Raw genomic sequence first — 23,667 nt, forward strand, 5'->3', positions numbered from 1 at the left:
ACTATTTCTTCAGACTCACGCGACACAACTCTTACATGATAATAACATCATCTAACACAAGTGAGGAACAGCTCCCGTACCCAAAGATGGCGATTGGTGAATGCTTCTGGCCAATTCACGCTACTTAGAATGCATATATCCATACAAATGTACATAAACATAGAGAAATGAATCAATAGAAAAACTCTGTGCCTTAACAAAATTGGTCGCTTCGTCATCACTAATTACCTAGTGTGGTAGAAAAATTACCTAGTGTAGTATAAACATAATAGAGGGAAAACTCACACGTCTCAATACTCAATAGCATCAACAGCAAACTTTCTGTGTGCCATCCTAAAAAGATGATGGTTGCATCTGGCGTGTTCCTTGACTCTTAAAAACATGGGTGGACTGCCTCTTATTTATCGTTTTTTTGCGAAAAGTAGCCTCTAATTTATCTCAAGAAGCTAATCTGAATCTAATAGCATTCTGAATTTCTGAACACTAGTTGGCAAGCTGTTCTTGGCCTCTTGCCATATGGATGACAAGTCCAGAGGATCATTAGAGGTTTCTGTCTGTAGACTTAGAAACTACCACAGTAGATAAAATGGCAGCAAATTAAAATTAGATAAAAAGAAATTTGCTGACATAAACAAATGGTATCAAGAAGAGTCTGAACTGAAGCGACACGCGAGCACACACGAACAATCATTCAGGCAACATCGTCACTATTTCTTTCAACGCGGCAAGCAAGCAGCACAATTCTTACAGAGGTTGTAACATCATACTGCCAACTACATACAGAATGCATGAAACGAGCATCAAGCCTACTAGTCTAGGATGAGGTGAACTTGGTGACGGCCTTGGTGCCCTCAGAGACGGCGTGCTTGGCGAGCTCGCCGGGGAGGACGAGGCGGACGGAGGTCTGGATCTCCCGGGACGTGATGGTGGGCTTCTTGTTGTAGCGGGCGAGCTTGGCGGACTCGCCGGCGAGCTTCTCGAAGATGTCGTTGATGAAGGAGTTCATGATGGACATGGCCTTGGAGGAGATGCCGATGTCCGGGTGCACCTGCTTGAGCACCTTGAAGATGTAGATCTTGTACGTCTCCACGCCCTTCTTGGCCTTGCTGCCCTTCTTCCTGCCCCTCGTCTTCCCCTCGCCGCCGGCCTCCTTGGTCGCCGGCGCCCGCTTCTCCGCCTTGGGCTTCTTCCCCGCCGTCGTCTTCTCGGCCGTGGCCACCGGCTTCTTCTCCGCCGCCTTGGGTGCCATGGGTGCTGCTGGTTGGAGCGCGTGGGGAGGTGGGGCTTGGGTGGGATGTGAGGCGGGCTGCTGATGCTGAGATGTGTAGAGACGAAGGGGGCGGCGAGGTTATGTAGGGAGCGAGGAGGAGGAGGAGGGAGGTGGGCTGCGGTTGGCGGAGAGGATGGTGCCTCGGATCCATGCCGTGGACTGGTTCCAGCCGTTCGGTGATGCTTGGCACGGACGGACCCGATGCGCTTGGTCGCGGATCGATGACGTGGCGAGAACGTGCGCGGGCTGGAGCGGCGCGGATCGATGGCCTGTGGACTCCCGCGCACTCGTCGTCGAGCGTACGCTACACACCCCCCGTGTACATACAGCACGTTGCAGAGCATGAAAAGAGAGTGAAAAAAAATAAAACCATTGATTAGAACCCCAAAAAAAGAAACATTGATTAGAAACGGGTATAACATGAACACCCAAATAAAGCAATGCACCGCATAAGCATGTGCTAGAGAAAGAAGAATGAAGAAAGGGCCGCTCGGTTTATATTGAGGAAAACCGGCTCCAGCGCCTTCGCCGCTACCAGACTGCACGCTGAAAGCCGTTGCATTAGTCTGGGCTTGTCACAAGATTCTCCGCGAACCACGACGACATCAAAAAGGACTGATATGTATGTTCAATCGAACATATGCAGTTTCCATCCCATGAGGTTGGCTGATGTGCCTCACCCGACGCACGCCACATGTGAAGGATGCTCCTACTACCCACCACCCAATTCAGTAAGCACGTCACACGGGCAAAAACACACTAGCCGTCACCGGCCAACTCCACAAGCCACAGGTCCCACCGATCAGCACCTTCGAAACGATGCCATCAAGAGGGCATGCGCGCCACACCAAGCAAAGCTAACAACACTGTCGTCGCCCAATTCGGTAAACCAGATCTAGGTTTTCCACCATAGCTTGTCAGGAGGAAAAGTGAGAAGTGATATCGACCACCTCTCCTTCTCCGAGAGATTGGTCGAACAACAAGTTCTCGTATATCTATCCGACACTACCGGCTACATATATACAATAATTATCTCTTGCAAATATAATCATACGGACTCAGGGTCCACATAGTATTCTCCGTCTTCAGAGATCACGTGATCAAGAAAGAATGCCGCCAATTCCTCTTGAATTGCTCGCATGCGAGCTGGTGCTAGGAGTTCATCCCGCTTCCGAAACATCTAATTTAAAGAAGGGGGTCAATACATATATATATGAATGAATGAAACTCAACACAAATGATGGTAATAAAATAAAATTGTGAATGTTGTTATTTACATACTTCATATTGTTCGTCAGTGTAGCCCCGCTCACAGGTCGTGTGGCGGATGGACTCGCAAACGTAGTATCCACAGAAATCATTCCCTTGTTCCTGCCACAACCACTTTACAAGAAATAGAGGTCAATCAAACTGATAAGCAAGAATGCCAAATGGTATTGATGAAACTAGCGCTTGAATGACTAGTAGATGCGCGGAACATGCTACTATAGTACTTACTTTCGGGTGTCTAAATTGCAGCTCCTTCGACAGTCCCGGAGCTTTTCTGGTGAATTTTCTCCAAACCCTGCCGGACAAAGAAAACAATTACTTGATATATCAGGAAATGAACAAAGTTGCTGATATGGTGGATAATGATCAATTTAACTTAATTCTCGAGTATTTGAGTCATGTATGCATAGTCCTGGGGATCTTTTCGTCTTGAGTCTAAGACGGTTACTAGTCCCTGCTCAAGCTTAATCTCTAGGAGAATATAGTGGAAACTGCACATGCATGCATAACTCATCAATTACATTACTATAACCTTGACTAATATATAAGGGAAACCGAATACGCACAAGACAGTAACACTCACTTGAAGTTGTAAGGAAAGAGTATTATATCTTTGTTTTCATTTATTACCAACGATCGTAGCAAGTTGGCCTCGGTAGCTGCGGCATGAAATTTAACCTGAGTTGCATCTATGAGATATGTGTTAATGAACCCAATATCACCGACTTGTCTTTTCTTCAATTCGGCGATCTTCAATCTGCATAATATAGTGAGGATGATTATAAATACATGCAATGAAAGAGCTGAGCTATATAGAGAGACTTAATGATAGAAGTAGTACTACTTACAGACAGTAGCAGGCGACCGTTGTTTTATCGAGGGCCAATTGATTGAAAAACTGATAGAACTCCTCAAATGGAACAGGCAACAGTTCAATTCCAACGAGGTCATGCTCCTTTTTAACTTTCACATATAAAGTACTCCTCCCCCCAGAGTCTCTGCAGATTTTCAAGTACCAATCATGCAATCTTCGCATCATCATTGATAGAGATCTTTCATCTTTGACGAGAGGCTTCCCGTACTCGTATCTTTGTATCTGCACCTCCATGGGTTCATAATGTACATCGTCGGGCAGGTAATATGCAAGATTGCTATAACCGGGCACCATCCTCGGATCATTAGCGACGTTGTGGCTAGGCACCTTGAGCGGGGGGCACGATTGCTTCGCTTGTTCGCCGAGCTGGGCATTTTGTTTCCCAGCTCGTCGTTCTTTCAGCCTTTGATCACTGACAGTACTTCCCGACCGCTCCGCTTCGGCAAATTCCTTTCCAATAATGCACTCATAGTTTCCTTTCGGCGGCGACTTGGGTGGTTTTGTCAGGGCAGCCAGAGTGCGCTTCGCTTTCACCGGATCTACCTTCTCCTCCGGAAGTGGATGTCTCTTTGCTTTCAACCCTTGAAACCAGTCATCCACTTCGGTTCGTGCGTTCTCCTCCGGGGTCCTCTCATATGGTAACTGAAGGAAATATGCCCTAGAGGCAATAATAAAGTTATTATTTATTTCCTTATATCATGATAAATGTTTATTATTCATGCTAGATTGTATTAACCGGAAACATAATACATGTGTGAATACATAGACAAACAGAGTGTCACTAGTATGCCTCTACTTGACTAGCTCGTTAATCAAAGATGGTTATGTTTCCTAACCATGAACAAAAGAGTTGTTATTTGATTAACGGGATCAGATCATTAGGTGAATGATCTGATTGACATGACCCATCCCATTAGCTTAGCACCCGATCGTTTAGTATGTTGCTATTGCTTTCTTCATGACTTATACATGTTCCTATGACTATGAGATTATGCAACTCCCGTTTGCCGGAGGAACACTTTGTGTGCTACCAAACATCACAACGTAAATGGGTGATTATAAAGGAGCTCTACAGGTGTCTCCAAAGGTAGATGTTGGGTTGGCGTATTTCGAGATTAGGATTTGTCACTCCGATTGTCGGAGAGGTATCTCTGGGCCCTCTCGGTAATGCACATCACATAAGCCTTGCAAGCATTGCAACTAATGAGTTAGTTGCGAGATGATGTATTACGGAACGAGTAAAGAGACTTGCCGGTAACGAGATTGAACTAGGTATTGGATACCGACGATCGAATCTCGGGCAAGTAACATACAAATGACAAAGGGAACAACGTATGTTGTTATGCGGTCTGACCGATAAAGATCTTCGTAGAATATGTAGGAGCCAATATGGGCATCCAGGTCCCGCTATTGGTTATTGACCGGAGATGTGTCTCAGTCATGTCTACATTGTTCTCGAACCGTAGGGTCCGCACGCTTAACGTTACGATGACAGTTATTATGAGTTTATGCATTTTGATGTACCGAAGTTAGTTCGGAGTCCCGGATGTGATCACGGACATGACGAGGAGTCTCGAAATGGTCGAGACATAAAGATTGATATATTGGACGGCTATATTCGGACACCGGAAGTGTTCCGGGTGATTTCGGAGAAAACTGGAGAGCCGGAGGGTTACCGGAACCCTACCGGGAGAAGTAATGGGCCATATGGGCCTTAGTGGAGAGAGAGAGAGGCTGCCAGAGGTGGGCCGCGCGCCACCTCCTCCCTGGTCTGAATTGGACTAGGGGAGGGGGGCGGCGCCTCCCCTTTTTCCTTCTCCCACTCCACCTCTTTCCCCCTCCTAGTAGGAGTCCTACTCCTACTAGGAGGAGGACTCCTCCTTGGCGCGCCACACCTGGCCGGCCGGCCTCCTCCCCTTGCTACTTTATATACGGGGGCAGGAGGCGCCCCTAGACACACAAGTTGATCCACGTGATCGTTCCTTAGCCGTGTGCGGTGCCCCCTGCCACCATATTCCACCTCGGTCATATCGTTGTAGTGCTTAGGCGAAGCCCTGCGTCGGTAGAACATCATCATCGTCACCACGCTGTCGTGCTGACAGAACTCATCCCCGAAGCTTTGCTAGATCGGAGCCCGGGGAGCGTCATCGAGCTGTACGTGTGCTAAGAACTCGGAGGTGCCGGAGTAACGGTGCTTGGATCGGTCGGATCGGGAAGACGTACGACTACTTCCTCTACGTTGCGTCAACGCTTCCGTTGCGATCTACGAAGGGTACGTAGACAACACTCTCCCCTCTCGTTGCTATGCATCACCATTATCTTGCGTGTGCGTAGGAATTTTTTTGAAATTACTACGAAACCCAACAGTAACTTCTCTGGAGTCTTCAGAGAAGGACCGAATCTGTATGTCCTCCCGCCTCTGGCTGTACTGCTAGACGCCGGCCGAGCAGACGGAGCGGTTGTCTTCTTTACTTGCTTATGAGGCGGAGGAGAAGGACTACGACGCGCCGGAGTAGCCGGAGCGGCGGCAGGTCTCTTCCGCCCTTGCTGACGAGGCGGAGAAGGAGGAGGCTGGCTGCTCGGGCGCGTCGGCGCAGGCGGAGAAGGAGGCGGAGTGCCACCACGCGCTGGAGAAGGAGCCGGTCGAGTGCCCTGATCGTCACTCACCAGAGGAGGAGGCGGTGGAGGAGGCGGAGTGCCCTGGCTCGCCGGAGGAGGAGGCGGTGGAGGAGGCGGAGTGCCCTGACTTGCCGGAGGAGGCGGAGGCGTCCAGTTCGGAAGGTTGATGAGCTCCTTCTGCCATAGGCATGGAGTCTTCAGAGCAGACCCCATCCTAGTCTCCCATTCACCGGTAGGGTGGTCAAGCTGGAGGTCCTCAAATCCCTCCGTTATTTCATCCACCATCACCCTAGCATATCCTTCTGGAATCGGCCGACAGTGAAAAGTTGCGCCGGGTTCAGTAGGATAAACAGAGCCAACAGCCGCCTTAACCTTCAAATTCATCCATTGCGTCATAAGGTGGCAATTTTGAGACTCCGTGATACCATCCACGGGATAGCTGGCAGGAGCCGTCAAGGCATGCTCCGGCTGAAGCAGCTCGGTGGAAGCCACGCTGCTTCTCCGCTGAGATGGCGCTCGGGGGAAGCTTCGGCAGTACGTTTGTTGCGATTTGCTTCTCGTTCCTCTATCGCTTGTACCCTTGCGTGCAGCGCCTGCATTTGGGTCTGCTGCACTTTTTTCCTCCTCTCATGGGATTTGTAACCGCCAGCGTCCGGAAACCCAACCTTCCACGGAATGGAGCCTGGCGTGCCTCGTGTCCGTCCAGGGTGCTCAGGATTCCCGAGGGCCATTGTGAGCTCGTCGTTCTCTCTGTCTGGAAAGAACGTCCCTTGCTGCGCTGCTTCGATACACTGCTGAAGCTTCCTGACTGGTATGTCCAGTTGATCGTTCGTCCAAATGCACTTCCCTGTTACAGGGTCCAAGGTTCCGCCAGCCCCGAAGAACCAAGTCCGGCAACGGTCTGGCCAGTTAATTGTCTCTGGTTCGATCCCTTTATCAATCAGATCATTCTCAGTCTTGGCCCACTTAGGCCGGGCTACGAGGTAGCCACCTGACCCCGTGCGATGGTGATGCTTCTTCTTCGCAGCATTTTGCTTGTTTGTCGCCGACATCTTCTTACTCTTTTCCGATGTCTTGTGGGCCACAAATGCGGGCCAGGTGATCTCTGATCTTCTCATATCTGCCCTTGAATTCTGGTGTCTCATTATTTTCGACAAACTTATTCAGATCTTTCTTCCACCTCCTGAATAGTTCTGTCATCCTCTTAAGAGCAAAAGACTTGATTAATTGCTCTTTAACTGGGTTCTCTGGATTATCCTCTGGCGGTAGGGTGAAATTTGACTTCAGCTCAGTCCAAAGATCATTTTTCTGCATATCATTGACATAAGACACCTCAGGGTCTTCTGTAGCCGGCTTAAACCATTGCTGGATGTTGATCGGGATCTTGTCCCTAACCAGAACCCCGCACTGAGCAACAAATGCGTTCTTTGTTCGGATGGGTTCAATCGGTTGGCCGTCGGGCGCGATTGCTATGATCTCAAACCTTTCATCCGAGCTCAACTTTTTCTTCGGGCCTCGTCTCTTTACCGAAGTTGTGCTCGATCCGGAGGGCTAGAAAAAAGAACAAAGACTTAATTAATATGTGTACATACCAAAACAATGAATGCATCAATTAGCTAGTCAGCACAGGCTTAACTAATATATATACCTGGCCGGACTCGGTTCGGTCACCGGAGCTGTCATCACGGTCTCCTTGCACCGGCATTGGGTCACCGGAGCCGTCCTCATGTTCTTCTTCTTGCACCGGCATTAGGTCACCGTAGCCAGCTTCTTCACCCTCTCCTTCCAGACCATCGGTGTCGTTGAGAAACAACGAGACGACATCACTTCCTTCTGCGATTATGTCCCTCAACAACGCTTCTTTTGCTTCGTCTCAGGCGGTGTCCATAGTTTCTACAAATATTTACAACATGGCAATTATTATTCAAACATGACAGATGGATATATTAGTGGAAAACGTAGAACTAGCTACCTAATCATAGTAAGGAATCATATATATTAATTAGTGGCCTCGACGCTGCTTCTCTAGGGTTTGGGGTGGCCTCGACAACGCTTCAAGGGTTTGGGGTGGCCTCGAGAACGCTTCAAGGAGGGGGTAATATCGACCCCCCCCACGTGTTGAAGCTATCGGGAGGGGGTATATCGACAACGACGACACTACATCTATGTCCCTCGACGACCCTCGTTCCCGATAAAAAAAAGAGGAAGAAGAAGAAAAAAAGAGAAGAAAGAATAGAGGAGAATCTCCTCTATTCTTTCTTCTCCTCTTTTTTTTTCTTCTTCCTCTTCTTTTTTTATCCTCTTCTTCCTCTCATGTTCGAGAGGATCGCCGAGGGGTCGGGAGGTTTCCTAGTGTCAAAGGATTCAACAAAACCATGTCTTCATCATTAGGCGAAAGTAACAGGTGCATGATGGTACGAAGCTCTCCAAAGTTATTTTGGAACGGAGTCCTAGATAGGATAATTCGCTTATTGGTACAAAGTTCAGCAAGAACCTTCCAAATATCGTTATTTGGAAGGCCTTTGCTGAAATTCATACAAAAAGGCAAATTATCCTATCCGGGACACCATTCCAAAATAACTTTGGAGGACTTCGTCATGCCCTGGTTACTTCCGGCTAATGATGAAGCCATGGATTTCTTCAATACTTTGACACTAGGAAACCTCTCTCGACCCCTCGGCGATCCTCGACCCCTCGAACCCTCGACGACCCTGGAACCCTCGACCCCTCGGCGATCCTCTTCTTCCTCTCATGTTCGAGAGGATCGCCGAGGGGTCGGGAGGTTGCCTAGTGTCAAAGGATTCAACAAAACCATGTCTTCATCATTAGGCGAAAGTAACAGGTGCATGATGGTACGAAGCTCTCCAAAGTTATTTTGGAACGGAGCCCTAGATAGGATAATTCGCTTTTTGGTACAAAGTTCAGCAAGAACCTTCCAAATATCGTTATTTGGAAGGCCTTTGCTGAAATTCATACAAAAAGGCAAATTATCCTATTCGGGACACCATTCCAAAATAACTTTGGAGGACTTCGTCATGCCCTGGTTACTTCCGGCTAATGATGAAGCCATGGATTTCTTCAATACTTTGACACTAGGAAACCTCTCATATATATCCATCTATAGCCACATACATATATAAATGGAAAAAATGCTATGAACAAAAATACATATATACTTGGTAAATATTCTATGAAACATCGTTTCTCATATATATCAATGCATACATCCATGGATCATCATTGCTCATATATCCATAGTCATATATAAAAAATTTCTGCCTATGAACAAAAAACTTTGTATGAACAAAAAAACATTTTTGACATATTTAACACATTCTAAATTTTTCTAACTCTTTTACAACCACAAAAATTACTCCAACTTCATGACAGTACCCACACTCCATTTCACCAAAAACCTTCTGATCCATAGTTTACATTTTTTAAATTTCATTCAAATGAAATTTGAACCAGATCCAAATTCCTTGCTGAAAACCTATTCTAAACCAATCAAAAAATTCTGAAATTTTGCCATCACCTTTGTCTTGCATCAGTACCCCACCAAAAAAAATATCATAAATCCTAAAAATGCCCAAAGCCATCTAGCATTTGATCAAACACCCTCTATATGCACTGTTCATATCTGTAAAAAAAAATCAAAAATTTCAGAAAAGTTTGCTGCTGCTCCACTCCTTCTCCTCTCCTTCTGCTCTTCAATGCATCGGGGCCGGCAGCGACCATGGAGCAGGGGCAGAGAGCAAGGGCTGCACTCGATCGGGACCATGGGAAAGGGGGGGCTCACTTCGAGGGGGGCGGCGATGGCAGGAGTCCGGCGACGAGGACGGCGGGCTCGGGGTGGCACGCGGTGACGGAGACGGCGGTCTCGGGATGGCGCGCGGCCGGTGACAGGGACGAGGAGGGGTGGGCTCGCGGAGGCACGCAGCGACGGGGACGACGAGGACGGCAGGCTCGGGGATGCCGGCGATGAGGACGGCGCGGGCTCGTGGATGCGACGACGTTGGCAGCGGCGGCGTAGACGGCGAGGTGGAGCAGCCTGACGGCGTCGTCGGCGGGGGAAGGGGGAACTGGCGATGCAAACTGAAAATTTTCACAAGTGTTTGTTATATAGTCCAAGCTTTAGTCCCGGTTGGTGACACCAACCGTGACCAATGCCCCCCTTTAGTCCCGGTTGGTGCTACCAACCGGGACCAAAGGCCTATTTTCAGCAGCCCAAAGGGCGGGAAGCGGCGGCCTTTGGTCCCGGTTGGTGGCACCAACCGGGACTAAAGGGGGGCATTGGTCACGGTTGGTGCCACGAACCGTGACCAATGCCCCCTTTAGTCCCGGTTCGTCCCACCAACCGGGACCAAAGGCCTTGTGCTGCCCCGCGCCCAAATGTTTAGTCCCACCTCGCTAGTTGAGAGGGAGCCGCACCTGTTTATAAGGTGCGGTGCGCCTTCCCTCTCGAGCTCCTCTCTAAAGCAGGCTTTCGGGCCTAACCGTGCAATGTGTGCCTGTGGGCCTACTGGGCCTCCCGCGGGCCTGAATCCTGGCCCATGGTAGGGTTTCTAGTCGTATTCAGGCCATGGGTGCCGAGTAGGTGGCACTTTTTTTTGTTTTTTTATTTTCTTTGTTGCTTTATTTATTTTATTTTGTTTCTACTTACAACAAAATACTTATTGTTGCTATTTTTATTTTTTTCCAGTTTTTTTGTTTTGTTTTCTGTATTATTTATTTTCTTTTGTTTTTTTGCTTTATTTTTTAATTCTTTTTGCTTTTAGGTCAGCAAAATTATAAACTTTCTGTTGCTTTATTTATTTTATTTTGTTTCTACTTACAACAAAATACTTATTGTTGCTATTTTTTTCTAGTTTTTTTGTTTTGTTTTCTGCATTATTTATTTTCTTTTGTTTTTTGCTTTATTTTTTTATTCTTTTTGCTTTTAGTTTTAGAAAAATTATAAACTTTCTGTTAGTGCCATTAGTTTTCAAATTTGAAAACACTTTTTTAGTTTTTTTGTTTTCTTTGTTGCTTTATTTATTTTATTTTGTGATTAACTTTACTATAAAAATAGTTTTTTCCTGTTTTTTTGATTTGTTTTTTGCATTATTTATTTTCTTTTGTTTTTTGCTTTAATTTTTAATTCCGATTGCTTTTAGGTTAGCAAAATTATAAACTTTCTGTTAGTGCCATTAGTTTTAAAAAAATTATAAACTTTCTGTTAGTGCCATTAGTCTTCAAATTTGAATAGTTAAAATTTGAATTCTTTGAAAATTGTTTGAATCACAAGTTTGTGATTAACTTACTAAAAAATGAGAATATATGCGCTTATAGAGAAAATTCAACCTAAATTCCTAGTAAATTTCTATGAATTTCAGAGAAATTCACTATGAATTTAGGTTAAACTTTTCTCTATTAGGGCATCTATTTTCACTTTGAGAGGAGCTCAACAAGGCAGAGAGGGAAGGGCTTATAAACCGGTGTGAGCCCCCTTCGGTTGGCGAGGTGGGACTAAACTCTGCCCGCAACGAGGACCAACCCTTTAGTCCCGGTTTGTGGCACAAACCGGGACTAATGGTCATGGGCCAGGGGCGAGGAGCAAAATTATAAACTTTCTGTTAGTGCCAGTAGGGTAGGTCCCAAAAATTATAAACTTTCTGTTAGTGTCGATTGAGGAGCGGACCTCTAGGTCTTTCCAGTAGGGTAGGTCTCAAAATATAGATTTCTTCTTCCACATGGGTGCGTGTCCCTCAGCGTCATTCGGAACAGCTAGTCCATCGGGACCCTTTCCAAAGATTACGTAGTGTAAATCATTGACCATAGCAAGCACGTGATCACCGGTGCGCATGGCGGGCTTCTTCCGGTGATCTGCCTCGCCTTTGAAATGCTTGCCTTTCTTTCAACATTGATGGTTGGTCGGAAGAAATCGACGATGGCCCAGGTACACATTCTTCCTGCATTTGTCCAGGTATATACTTTCAGTGTCATCTAAACAGTGCGTGCATGCATGGTATCCTTTGTTTGTCTGTCCTGAAAGGTTACTAAGAGCGGGCCAATCGTTGATGGTCACGAACAGCAACGCCTTAAGGTTAAATTCCTCCTGTCTGTGCTCATTCCACGTACGTACACCGTTTCCATTCCACAGCTGTAAAAGTTCTTCAACTAATGGCCTTAGGTACACATCAATTTCGTTGCCGGGCTGCTTAGGGCCTTGGATGAGAACTGGCATCATAATGAACTTCCGCTTCATGCACATCCAAGGAGGAAGGTTATACATACATAGAGTCAAAGGCCAGGTGCTGTGATTGCTGCTCTGCTCCCCGAAAGGATTCATGCCATCCGCGCTTAAAGCAAACCATACATTCCTTGGGTCCTTTGCAAACTCATCCCAGTACTTTATCTCGATTTTTCTCCACTGCGACCCATCAGCGGGTGCTCTCAACTTCCCATCTTTCTTTCGGTTCTCACTATGCCATCGCATCAACTTGGCATGCTCTTCGTTTCTGAACAGACGTTTCAACTGTGGTATTATAGGAGCATACCACATCACCTTCGCAGGAACCCTCTTCCTGGGGGCTCGCCGTCAACATCACCAGTGTCATCTTGTCTGATCTTATACTGCAATGCACCGCATACCGGGCATGCGTTCAGATCCTTGTATGCACCGCGGTAGAGGATGCAGTCATTAGGGCATGCATGTATCTTCTCCACCTCCAATCCTAGAGGGCATACGACCTTCTTTGCTGCGTATGTACTGTCGGGCAATTCGTTATCCTTTGGAAGCTTCTTCTTCAATATTTTCAGTAGCTTCTCAAATCCTTTGTCAGCCACAGCATTCTCTGCCTTCCACTGCAGCAATTCCAGTACGGTACCGAGCTTTGTGTTGCCATATTCGCAATTGGTGTATGACCCTTTTTTGTGATCCTCTAACATGCGATCGAACTTCAGCTTCTCCTTTTGACTTTCGCATTGCGTCCTTGCATCGACAATGACCCGGCGGAGATCATCATCATCGGGCACATCGTCTGGTTCCTCTTGATCTTCAGCAGCTTCACCCGTTGCAGCATCATTGGGCACATCGTCTGGTTCCTCTTCATCTTCACCAGCTCCCCCCGTTGCAGCATCACCGTATTCAGGGGGCACATAGTTGTCATCGTACTCTTCTTCTTCGCCGTCTTCCATCATAACCCCTATTTCTCCGTGCCTCGTCCAAACATTATAGTGTGGCATGAAACCCTTGTAAAGCAGGTGGGAGTGAAGGATTTTCCGGTTAGAGTAAGACCTCGTATTCCCACATTCAGTGCATGGACAACACATAAAACCATTCTGCTTGTTTGCCTCAGCCGTATCGAGAAACTCATGCACGCCCTTAATGTACTCGTGGGTGTGTCTGTCACCGTACATCCATTGCCGGTTCATCTGCGTGCATTATATATAATTAAGTGTCCAAATTAATAGAAGTTCATCATCACATTAAAACCAAAGTGCATACATAGTTCTCATCTAACAACATATAGCTCTCCAGAGCATCTAATTAATTAAACCATACATTGAAACTATGTAAAACATTTCAATGCGAAAACAAATGCGATCATAATCGCAACCAAGGTAACAATTGATCCAACGGCATAATGATACCAAGCCTCGGTATGAATGGCATATTTTCTAATCTTTCTAATCTTCAAGCGCATTGCATCCATCTTGATTTTGTGATCATCGACGACATCCGCAACATGCAACTCCAATATCATCTTCTCCTCCTCAAATTTTTTATTTTTTCCTTCAACAAATTGTTTTCTTCTTCAACTAAATTTAACCTCTCGACAATAGGGTCGGTTGGCATTTCCGATTCACATACATCCTACATAAATAAAATCTATGTCACGTTGGTCGGCATAATTTTCATAAACAATAAATGAACCAATAGTTATAAAGATAATATATATACCACATCCGAATCATAGACAGGACGAGGGCCGACGGGGGCGGATACCAAAACCATCGCACTATATAAGATGCAATAATAAAAGTAAGAAAATAATACAAGTATCTATGTAAACATACAAGTAAGAATATTTTTCCTTTCAGAAAGAAGATAAGAACAAGAGGCTCACCACGGTGGTGCCGGCGATGAGCTCGGCGCGGGTGATCGACGGCGGTGAAGACGGGGACGGGGCGTGACGGACCGCTAAACCTAGACAAATATTATGGAAAATGGAGCTTGGAGGTCGAGCTTGGAGAGGAGAAAGCTTAAGTAGTGTGGCTCGGGCATTCCATCGAACACCTTGTGTGCATAGGAGGTGAGCTAGAGCACCACCAAGCCCTCTCCCCCTCGGCCAGAGAAAAACAGAGCACTGTGGTGCTCTGCTCGCGAGCGAGGGTTATATATAGGCACCTCATTGGTCCCGGTTGGTGACATGAGCCGGGACTAAAGGGGAGCCTTTGGTCCCGGTTCAAGCCACCAACCGGGACCAATGGTGGTGGGCCAGGAGCTCAGCCCATTGGTCCCGGTTCATCCCACCAACCGGGACCAAAAGGTCCAGATGAACCGGGACCAATGGCCCACGTGGCCCGGCCGGCCCCCTGGGCTCACGAACCGGGACCAATGCCCACATTGGTCCCGGTTCTGGACTGAACCGGGACTAATGGGCTGACCCGGCCTGGACCAAAGCCCTGTTTTCTACTAGTGACCTCCAAAATGATTCCCTCAAGAGGGAATGCGCGCAACGCCAAACAAAGTTAACAATGCCAGCCATCGTCCATTTCGGTAAACCAGATCTAGGTTTTCCTCCGAAGCTTATCGGGAGGGAAAGTGGGGACTACCAATTTGACGCCTCCAACAAGGACTCGATCAGGCCCCCTAACAAGCCATCTGCGTGTCGCACCACTCGCTTAGGATCCAACATCCAGCTCATCCATAATGCCGCAAAGTGCACGGGTGCGAGCAAGACACCACTAGGAGGGTGCACCACGTGGATCTAGGTCGCAAATACCTTTTGATCACGCCCTACTGCACCGGCTTACCCTAACTCATTGTGCCCCGTGTGGATATGGACCACCGCGCACCTTCTCGTCGCGCCCAGTCTCGCATGCATGCGCTCGCTTGCCACACACGGAACTGGACCACGCCACACGCGTCATGCCTCTGCCTGGATCTGGAGCAGCCATCCACCTCTATGCTACCTCAGAGTATCCTTATCTCCTACATTATGACTTAGGTGGCTTGTTCTTTGGGTTCTGGTAATCCTTCTTCTTATGGGATGTGTACTCCTCGTTATAGCTTGATTAGTAATAGTAAGTTGGTCCCTCTTATGATATTGTAGTATCCGTGTTGATGTGGTGTTGTTCTACGGCTGATGTGGTCCTTTTATGGTGTCGGAGATGATTCCGATAGATCCCTATGTGAGTCTTCTTTTGGCCTGCAAACCATAGTCATTATAGCTTTGCTCCAGTTTGCCAATTTATAGCTGAATATGAGCCATCTACTTGCTGGAAGTGGTCACATATGGAGTAATTTTTAGTGGCAGGGTGAAGTAATGGTACTCGCATTTATATTACTGAACGTACAGTACATACTTTGTGTTATTTTGCATGCTCTCTATGTGTTCTCGATATGGCGGGGGATGCTTGGTGATGACTCCTTAAATGCTATGAGTAATAACTGAGAATACATGGACCAAGGGTTGTGTTTGTATGGACCAAGGGTTTTACCTAAAATTTACTTGAATATTTAACTGAGAAGCGACGATACTGAATCTCGAGATAGGATACACGAGCTTGCAAGGGTTGTGTTTGAGTGTGTGGAGCAAACTTCTAGCCAACATACCTGAGTAAATGATGTTTATGGTTCCATGTTTTAATGTATAAGACTTGATATGTTTCATCTTCCAGCAATTCTAAAACGGGCCTTCTGCAACTCGATACAAGCTGCTGACAGTAGTTAGTTTTGAGGAGTTTTGAGAATATTATTGATTGTTGTATGATTATTATTCTCGTTATGGCACATTTTTTTATTGAATTACTACAAGCTGCTCTATAATTTTTCTGCTCCCAAGGTGTGCAATTCACCAACAGGACAGAGACCATGCAACCTGGAACAAGAAGTAAGAGCATATCCAACTTTGCTGACCAGGTGACTAGCGCCTCCTTCTCTCTTCCCCTCCCTCTCGGCATGATGCACCTCCATCTTATTGGAAGTAAACTTTGATTTAGTGAGAGAACAATTAATGATGTACCTCCATCTGCATTAAGGCCGAAGACTATTTGTGATTAGCGGCAAGCATTCAGTTGTAGCGGTGAGTCTTGTATGTATGTTTATATATGACAGGTGTTTGGGCATGAGTCAATTAGTTGTAGTAGCACTTAGCGCTAAGCGTGACATGGCTATTGTCATCATAGTGTATTTGTTGTCGCTATTTACAGAAGAACTACAGTACAGAGAGGACATGGTTGCTATTCTAAAGGTAATTGTTGTACTTGACATTGTAATATGATTTGTACGCCCATTTCAAGAAAAATAGAATTGTATATAGACATGGTCAAGTGTAATTCTTAATTAATTTTTTCAAGGAGTATAAATGTGGGCTTTCCTATATTTATGCATGATTACATCATATTGTAACTCCATTCCTTAAATCCATGATCTATGCTCTGCTCCGTTGAATACATGATTTGGAATCAGATAAATTTTACTCATATGATGTAATTTATGTAAAACAAATCTGTGCAGATAAAGTCAGGAACCGTGTTGCCCTTGTAATGTTAAGTTCTTCTGTCAATTTTCTCTTACTTCAACAGAAAGATGGACGTGATGCACAATGTCATGTACTTCTGATCAACCCATGTGTCATGATGGTACGCTTCCTTTTTGTTGTCTTTTCTGCAATGATCTCACTATTTGAGATTTTAGCCGATAGGGAATAGATTGAGATCCTCGGGTCTTGCCTGGAGATGTTCTATTATCTGCAGTAATTATTTTCTAGTCCGTGTAGATTAATCTGATTATGAGCCATCAAGGACCTTCTAGGCTTTAATATATGTTCAATTATGCATTTAGCCGTTGTGCATTTTAATTAACAGGGAAAAAATTATGGTGTACTACACACTTGAAAGTATGTGGAAATAATTTGATCTGATGAAACGAACCATCCATCGGCTAGGTGAATCGGGTAATGATTTATGGCAATTGACCTAGCACAAATATTTCGTAGTAATTTTAGTAATTTCACTGTTTTTTCAATTGCACTCCACTGAAACTTTGGTGTGAGTTCTTTTTATTGGGGTATTTTACATTTTAAGTGACAGTCCTCAAACAAATATCATTTGTTTACTTCTCATTATTATACAAATAATTACGAAGGTTAACTTTTGGCAATTGGACCGGTACTTAATTCAGAAACAAGGAGTTGCCCTGGAACAATAAATGTGTAATTATTTTTTCCATTTTATCGATTCTTTTGATTTGAAAATATTTGTTTTTCCAGCATAGCCATGTTTTGAAAATTTATTGGCATGGGCCTGCCAATGGACACAACAACGTGACTTGAGGTATCTGTAAGGGCCAGGGAGAACATGGATATAAGAACACGTTGCATAGCTTCTGCTCTTATTTTCCTCATGTTGAATAAGCCAATTGAAACGGTAACTCATGTTCTTGCATTTCGGTACTAATAAAGAAGCAGATAATGAAGTATGGGCTTCTTTTATACCAGCAAGATCTGTTCTTTACTAAAAGCCTATCCTGTAGCCTACAACACTCAATGTAGACGCTTGAGTGTACTTGCATACTATAACGACATATCACACTCACTCACCACTGTGCGACAGGATCGGTGATATAGTTGGTTCATTTTAATCCAGCATTTACAAGGTAACATGTGCACTACCATACTTATATATTGCTCTGACCCACTGGTGATTAAAGACATGAAGCAAGGTCCAGAGATGTGCAGTATGTTGCAACTGCTATATTTAACATGTATGCTTAAGTATCATTTTCGCACAAATTTATGTTTATGTTTGCTAAGTTGCCCTTCGTGCTATGTTTTTTAAGCAAGTTCAGAAGGGGTTCGCTAAGCGGCATGCTAAATTATGATGATCAAGCTCATCGCCTCAGGATTCAAGTGGTAACATGAATGGGTCGCTAGGAGGTAGAAGGCATGCAGAGATATGTTTCTCCCGTTGCAACGCACGGGCATATTTATCAGTATTACTAAAAACTTTTTTAGTATCTACCTTCCTTACATATACATGATTTACTACATTTATGTATATCTTGCCTTTCAGCTCATGGTCAAATTCACTTGATCAATTTTCAGTATCCAATCTGATGAATGGCTTCGAGTTTGGCTGCAAATGAATCTGAGCATTTGTAAATAGCATCCCTTCTACTCGAAGTTGTCCCAGTGAGCTGACAATTATGAGAAGGTAAGCTATTAACTGTACATGTATGCATTTCGATTTTGGGGGCTCACAATACACTGGTTTATCTATGCATAAGTAAAGATTTGCTCGCACTTCTATATCATGATTAGGCTGTCACAGTATTTGATTACCAAGTATGTTTGGTTGTTTGCCAATTTTGTAATTTTTGTATGGGATGTATCATTTTGTTGACCATTCTATGACTTCCTAATTAGAAAATGGATGTTTCCTGCAGAAATTCTTTTGTTCCTCGAGAAATTCTCTCATGCCATATTCATTTGTGAAATAGGGCTAATAGTTTGTGTGATTTCAGGTCGGAAAGGGGCTCTTTAATTAAGGATTAGAAGGGCAGAGATGCGAAAGCGGTGAGCCTTTCTTCTACTGGTTAGTGTTACAACTGAACTGGTCAGGATCTTATTCGAAGTATCTTAGACCTTCTTGTAAATAGACAGTCAAAGCTTTCTTATTCAAAATCTTTGCATTTAAGTTTGAAATATTTATGTTGCATCAGCTCACACTATCCATTTTTGTATAACATTACCCTTTGATTAAGTTATTTGGGTTCATTACTGAACTTTGTACTGCTTCTTGTTCATTTGTATCAAAAGTATCTTAGACCTTCCTGTAAATAGACAGTCAAAGCTTTCTTATTGAAAATCTTTGCATTTAAGTTTGAAATATTTATGTTGCATCAGCTCACACTATTCTTTTTTTGTATAACATTACCCTTTGATTTAGTTATTTGGGTTCATTACTGAACTTTGTACTGCTTCTTGTTCATTTTTATAGCTTAATTATGACGAAGTACAGATTCTATTCAGCACTCGTGTTTACCAATGGTTATGGGTTAAAGTCAGCAAAGATAGAATATTCACATGTTTGGGAATCACTTTTGTTGTATATAAGTGCCATCAAGGATCAACCTACACCCATGGACGTGCGTAAGCTAGATAAGTCTGTACATGAACGCCTTTGCTCCAGCCATCTCAGTGTGGTTCCTTCTAATTGCTGGCACATCGGGATGCACAGCCTAATTGTTCATGACATTGGTGTTTTGCAAGATTTCAATCCAATATATATAATGCTCTCTTTACTTCAGAAATATCTATAAGATCTTTAGATATAATACTATTACAGGTCCAACGTTTGTTAAATTATGTAATGGTCATTTTGGTTGCGTGATGTGTATATTTCTATACCCAGAGGTGGTGGTAGGTTCAAAACGGTCTCTTATCTGCATTGTCAACACATTAACAACTAACATGCATGTTTGATCGATGTGCTACTAATAGATCCTAATGCTATAGCATACCTCCATATTGATATACCTGAGTGATACCGAGTACCAAACATGACAGCTGAATGTACGGAGGTAAGATAAGTGTGCCCAAGCCCGCCCAAGTGGCGCCACCAGGTGGCGCCCCAGTCTCTAGTTGGTATGAGGGCCGGCTGCAACTAGAAGCCCCGGTATACACATACCGGAGGCCCAATGGCAAGATAGAAAATGATGCTAATAAAAAAAACTCGTTCCTTCATAAAAAAATATATGTATACCCATTCTGCATTTAACCTATTTTTTGGGGGGTAAGCTATTATTATTTTATTGATCAGTTTTACTGAAATTCTTGCTTATTATCTTTCCCACAGTGCAACATCAACTTGCTTATTTACCGGGGAATCTTGTGCACTCCGGTGAAGAACATTTTTCTACTAGACTCTTTGAAGGGGCCTGACTAATCCTAGTATCTAAATTTCTCAATATCTGTTTCTGCTTTAGCTGATTATACAAAATCAGCACCTCATGTAGCTAGTTATTTTAGTTTGCATCTCATCTGCAGCCAAAACGTTCTCAGGTCTGTGGTTTGTTACCTACATCAAACTATCCAAACTTCAGTTCCCATGTAATCGGCTCAACTCCAACTCGAAGAATTCTTTTGTCAAACAGAGCAACATGTAACCAGCTCAACTACAGAGGTTACATTGCCTACAAATTGCTTCGGCATGGTCAAGATCTAATTCGAAATGTTTGACTGCAGGACCTGTGAAGCATCTTGCTTATCCAATTTAATCAGCACCATCATCAATTTAGTTCTTCATAGATTCAGTTTCTCACAGCTTGATTTCAGATAAATGGCTCAAACTACAGATTAAAGGATATTTTCGGATGCTAGAAGAGAGAATTTCGTACTAAAAGATTGAAATGATTGCATCTTTCGCCATTGTCATAGAAATCACAGATACAATGTCATCCTTGCTCGACGAATCTGACGGGCGCTACAGACTAGTAGGCATTACATACATGATCTCATCTTAGTCCATGAGAAATGGATCTAAGCAAACACTGGCTAGGCTATGGGGAATTCTACTCCTTGGCGGCGACCTTCTTCTTGGGGGACTTGGTGGAGGTCTTCTTCTTGGGCGACTTGGCCTCTTTCTCGGCCGCGGCGGGGGACTTCTTGGGGAGCAGCACAGAGTTGATGTTGGGGATCACGCCGCCGTGGGCAATGGTGACGCCGGCGAGCAGCCTTCCGAGCTCCTGGTCGTTGCGGACAGCGAGCAGCAGGTGGCGCGGGATGATGCGGGTCTTCTTGTTGTCCTTGGCCGCGTTGCCGGCAAGCTCCAGGACCTGAGATTCAACCAAGAACGAATTCAATCATCCGTCGAACAGGGCAAGAACAGGAGCGGACAAGAACGAACGGGAAAGATCGGCGCGTACCTCGGCCGCGAGGTACTCGAGGACGGCGGCGAGGTAGACGGGGGCGCCGGAGCCGACGCGCTGGGCGTAGCGGCCCTTCTTGAGGTAGCGGCCGATGCGGCCAACGGGGAACTGGAGCCCGGCCTTGACGGACCTGGTCACGGCCTTCTTCCTGTCGCCGCCCTTCCTTACGGCCATCTTGCTTGCTACTTCTCCGGCGACGAGTACGCTCGAGGTGTGGTGTTTGCGGCGGCGGTGCTGGATGGGAGCGCTCTGAGTTTGTGTGTTTGGACGGCGGCGAGGGCGCGGCTTTTATTGGAGGCGGGAGCGTCGCTGGAGGGGGGGAGCGATCCGCGTGACATGCTGTGACCGCCGTTGGATCTGGCGGAGCGTGGCGGGCAGGGGGAGTGATCCGTGGGAGCTTCGGATGGACCAATCAGAGAGCAGAGATTTGCAATACGTACGTGGAATTGAAATTGAGTTCAAAACCAAAAATCAGCCTATGTATTGAAATGGGCTTGAATTATTTTTTTGCTATTGGATGGGCTTCAATTCTGATTGTGTTGTTTGGTCGTATATACAATTGCTAATTGGGATTAAGGTGATGTTTGGTCTCTAGTCCTAGGACTTTTTTTAGTCCCTACTAAAAAGTCTCTAGTCCCTAAAAAGTCTTTCCCTATTTGTTTTCAGAAACTAAAAAGTCTCTAGTCCCTTCCTAGAGGTTATTAAATGACCATGTTGCCCCTAATATATAGAAAAATAACAATCAAACAACACCATGTGGTGGCGGCCAATGGGTGGAGAGACATTGTTGGAAGTCCTAAAAAGACTCTCCTTGAAAGTGTTCTTCATTTAGTCTCAAATGCCTAGTTTAGTCCCTAAAAAGTCCCTCTCATTTGGTAAAAAAGTCTCTAAGAGAGACTTTTTCTAGTCCCTACATAAAAATGTCCCTGAAAATAAACACCCCCCTAAGTGACTGTCAATAGCAACCCTAAAAAAAAGTGGCTGTCAATAGCAGATTTAAAAAAAACATATATTAATTGATTAAACAGAAGTTTATTACAATCAGTCATTACAACATATGCCACACAGGGTGGAATAGAGTTAACGAGCAACCTGTCAGACCTATTATTAAAACTAAACTTAGCACTCTCAAATGCCACCTCATTGGCACGGCGATTTATTTTCGAGAAACTCAAATTTTGGAACATCTTGACGATACTCAGAACCTCTTTCTTTAGATCAACGAGAGGGAGAATTTATCAAGCTTGTCATTCGCAAGGAAATAATGTACGAAAGCACAGTCAGTCTTCAAAATAATAGATTGGTGAAGGGTAATACCGATATAAAGACATGCTAGGCAGGCGCGGAGCTCGGCTTCACTGACACTGGTACACTGACCAGTAAAATCCCACGAGGACATTATAATTTCGCCAATTCCTAGCGACAACCCCCACACTGGCAGCATTAATACTCTCCATAAAACTAGCATCGACATTGATCTTGATATAATCCACAGGAGGCGATTTCCACACCTCATGCTCTTTCACCGATGCCAAATCCACAATAACCCCTCCCACCTTTTCCTTACCTTTGTTGCGAGAATCCAACTGTGTAGCGTCGTTATTGGCCGTATAAGAGGAGCAATATTTTTCCACAAAATTTGTCGAGTTAGTAATGGATTCTTTTCCCTTTCCGAAAATTAAATCATTTCTCAGATGTCAAGCTCGCCAGAAAAGGAATAAAATTTGCTCTCCTTCCTGCAAGTTCAACTGATCCAAAGCCAGTCCGGTCCTGAGCATTTGAAGAACTCTTCATCCAGAATATTCCAAGAATCTCTCAAGGCCAACCGCGGAGCACAAGATTTAGAACACCTCACCAGAGCATGGAAAGTGCTTTCATCTTCCACACCGCAAATAGAGCACATACCTGAGTTAGTCTAATGGTGTTTAAATCTATTCATCTGGACTGCCAAACTATTCGTAGCAGCACGCCACACAAAAATCCCAAATCGTTTGAGCAAATACCAGTTTTTATTTAGAATAGCTAATTGTATGTGCATTGCAACACGGGCATACATATGTTTGTGGTTCACATTAACTATGTCTATCCTCCACCCACTACCTCCATCTCCCCAATCCAATCTTTACCACCTATGTTAATGGCTCATCTGGTCACAATCCACCCAATTTGGATTTTGGACACATAATTGTGCAGTTGATATTCATCTAGTCTCTACATGGCAGGAGGACGAACAGAAAATTTGAAAACATGGGAACCTAACTGGGTATAGCAAAAGAAAATGCGGAGAAAACACCAGTTCACAAGTGAACTTTGTGAACTCTAATATATGTTATGAATTATATCGATGAGAAAGTGTGACTTTTTTGAAGAACTCATGATGAATAACAGTATTAAACAAATCTAGTTAAATACTCGGCTAACCAATTTCCTTGAGTATATGTTATCAATGTTGACATTTACAATATTTCCCTTGAACACTAGCCTTTGCACAGAACA

The 23,667-nt window shown here is 44.7% G+C and overlaps 2 protein-coding genes across 2 annotated transcripts; both read right to left on the bottom strand.

Moving 5' to 3' along the window:
• Positions 1–690: 690 nt before the first annotated feature.
• Positions 691–1,326, bottom strand: LOC125513737 (histone H2B.2-like). The gene has a single exon (XM_048678925.1). The coding sequence runs from the start codon at positions 1,247–1,249 to the stop codon at positions 815–817; it is 435 nt and encodes a 144-aa protein (XP_048534882.1). The 5' UTR covers positions 1,250–1,326; the 3' UTR covers positions 691–814.
• Positions 1,327–20,640: 19,314 nt separating this feature from the next.
• LOC125514224 (histone H2A.1-like) lies at positions 20,641–21,437 on the bottom strand. Its single transcript, XM_048679515.1, has 2 exons — positions 21,169–21,437; positions 20,641–21,078 (listed from the first exon to the last, which is right to left on the bottom strand). Exons 1-2 carry the CDS (start codon positions 21,343–21,345, stop codon positions 20,815–20,817), a joined length of 441 nt encoding a protein of 146 aa, XP_048535472.1. The 5' UTR covers positions 21,346–21,437; the 3' UTR covers positions 20,641–20,814.
• Positions 21,438–23,667: the final 2,230 nt, after the last annotated feature.

This window comes from Triticum urartu, chromosome 6 (genome assembly GCF_003073215.2).
Source record: "Triticum urartu cultivar G1812 chromosome 6, Tu2.1, whole genome shotgun sequence".
In the NCBI taxonomy this organism is placed as follows: Eukaryota; Viridiplantae; Streptophyta; class Magnoliopsida; order Poales; family Poaceae; genus Triticum; species Triticum urartu.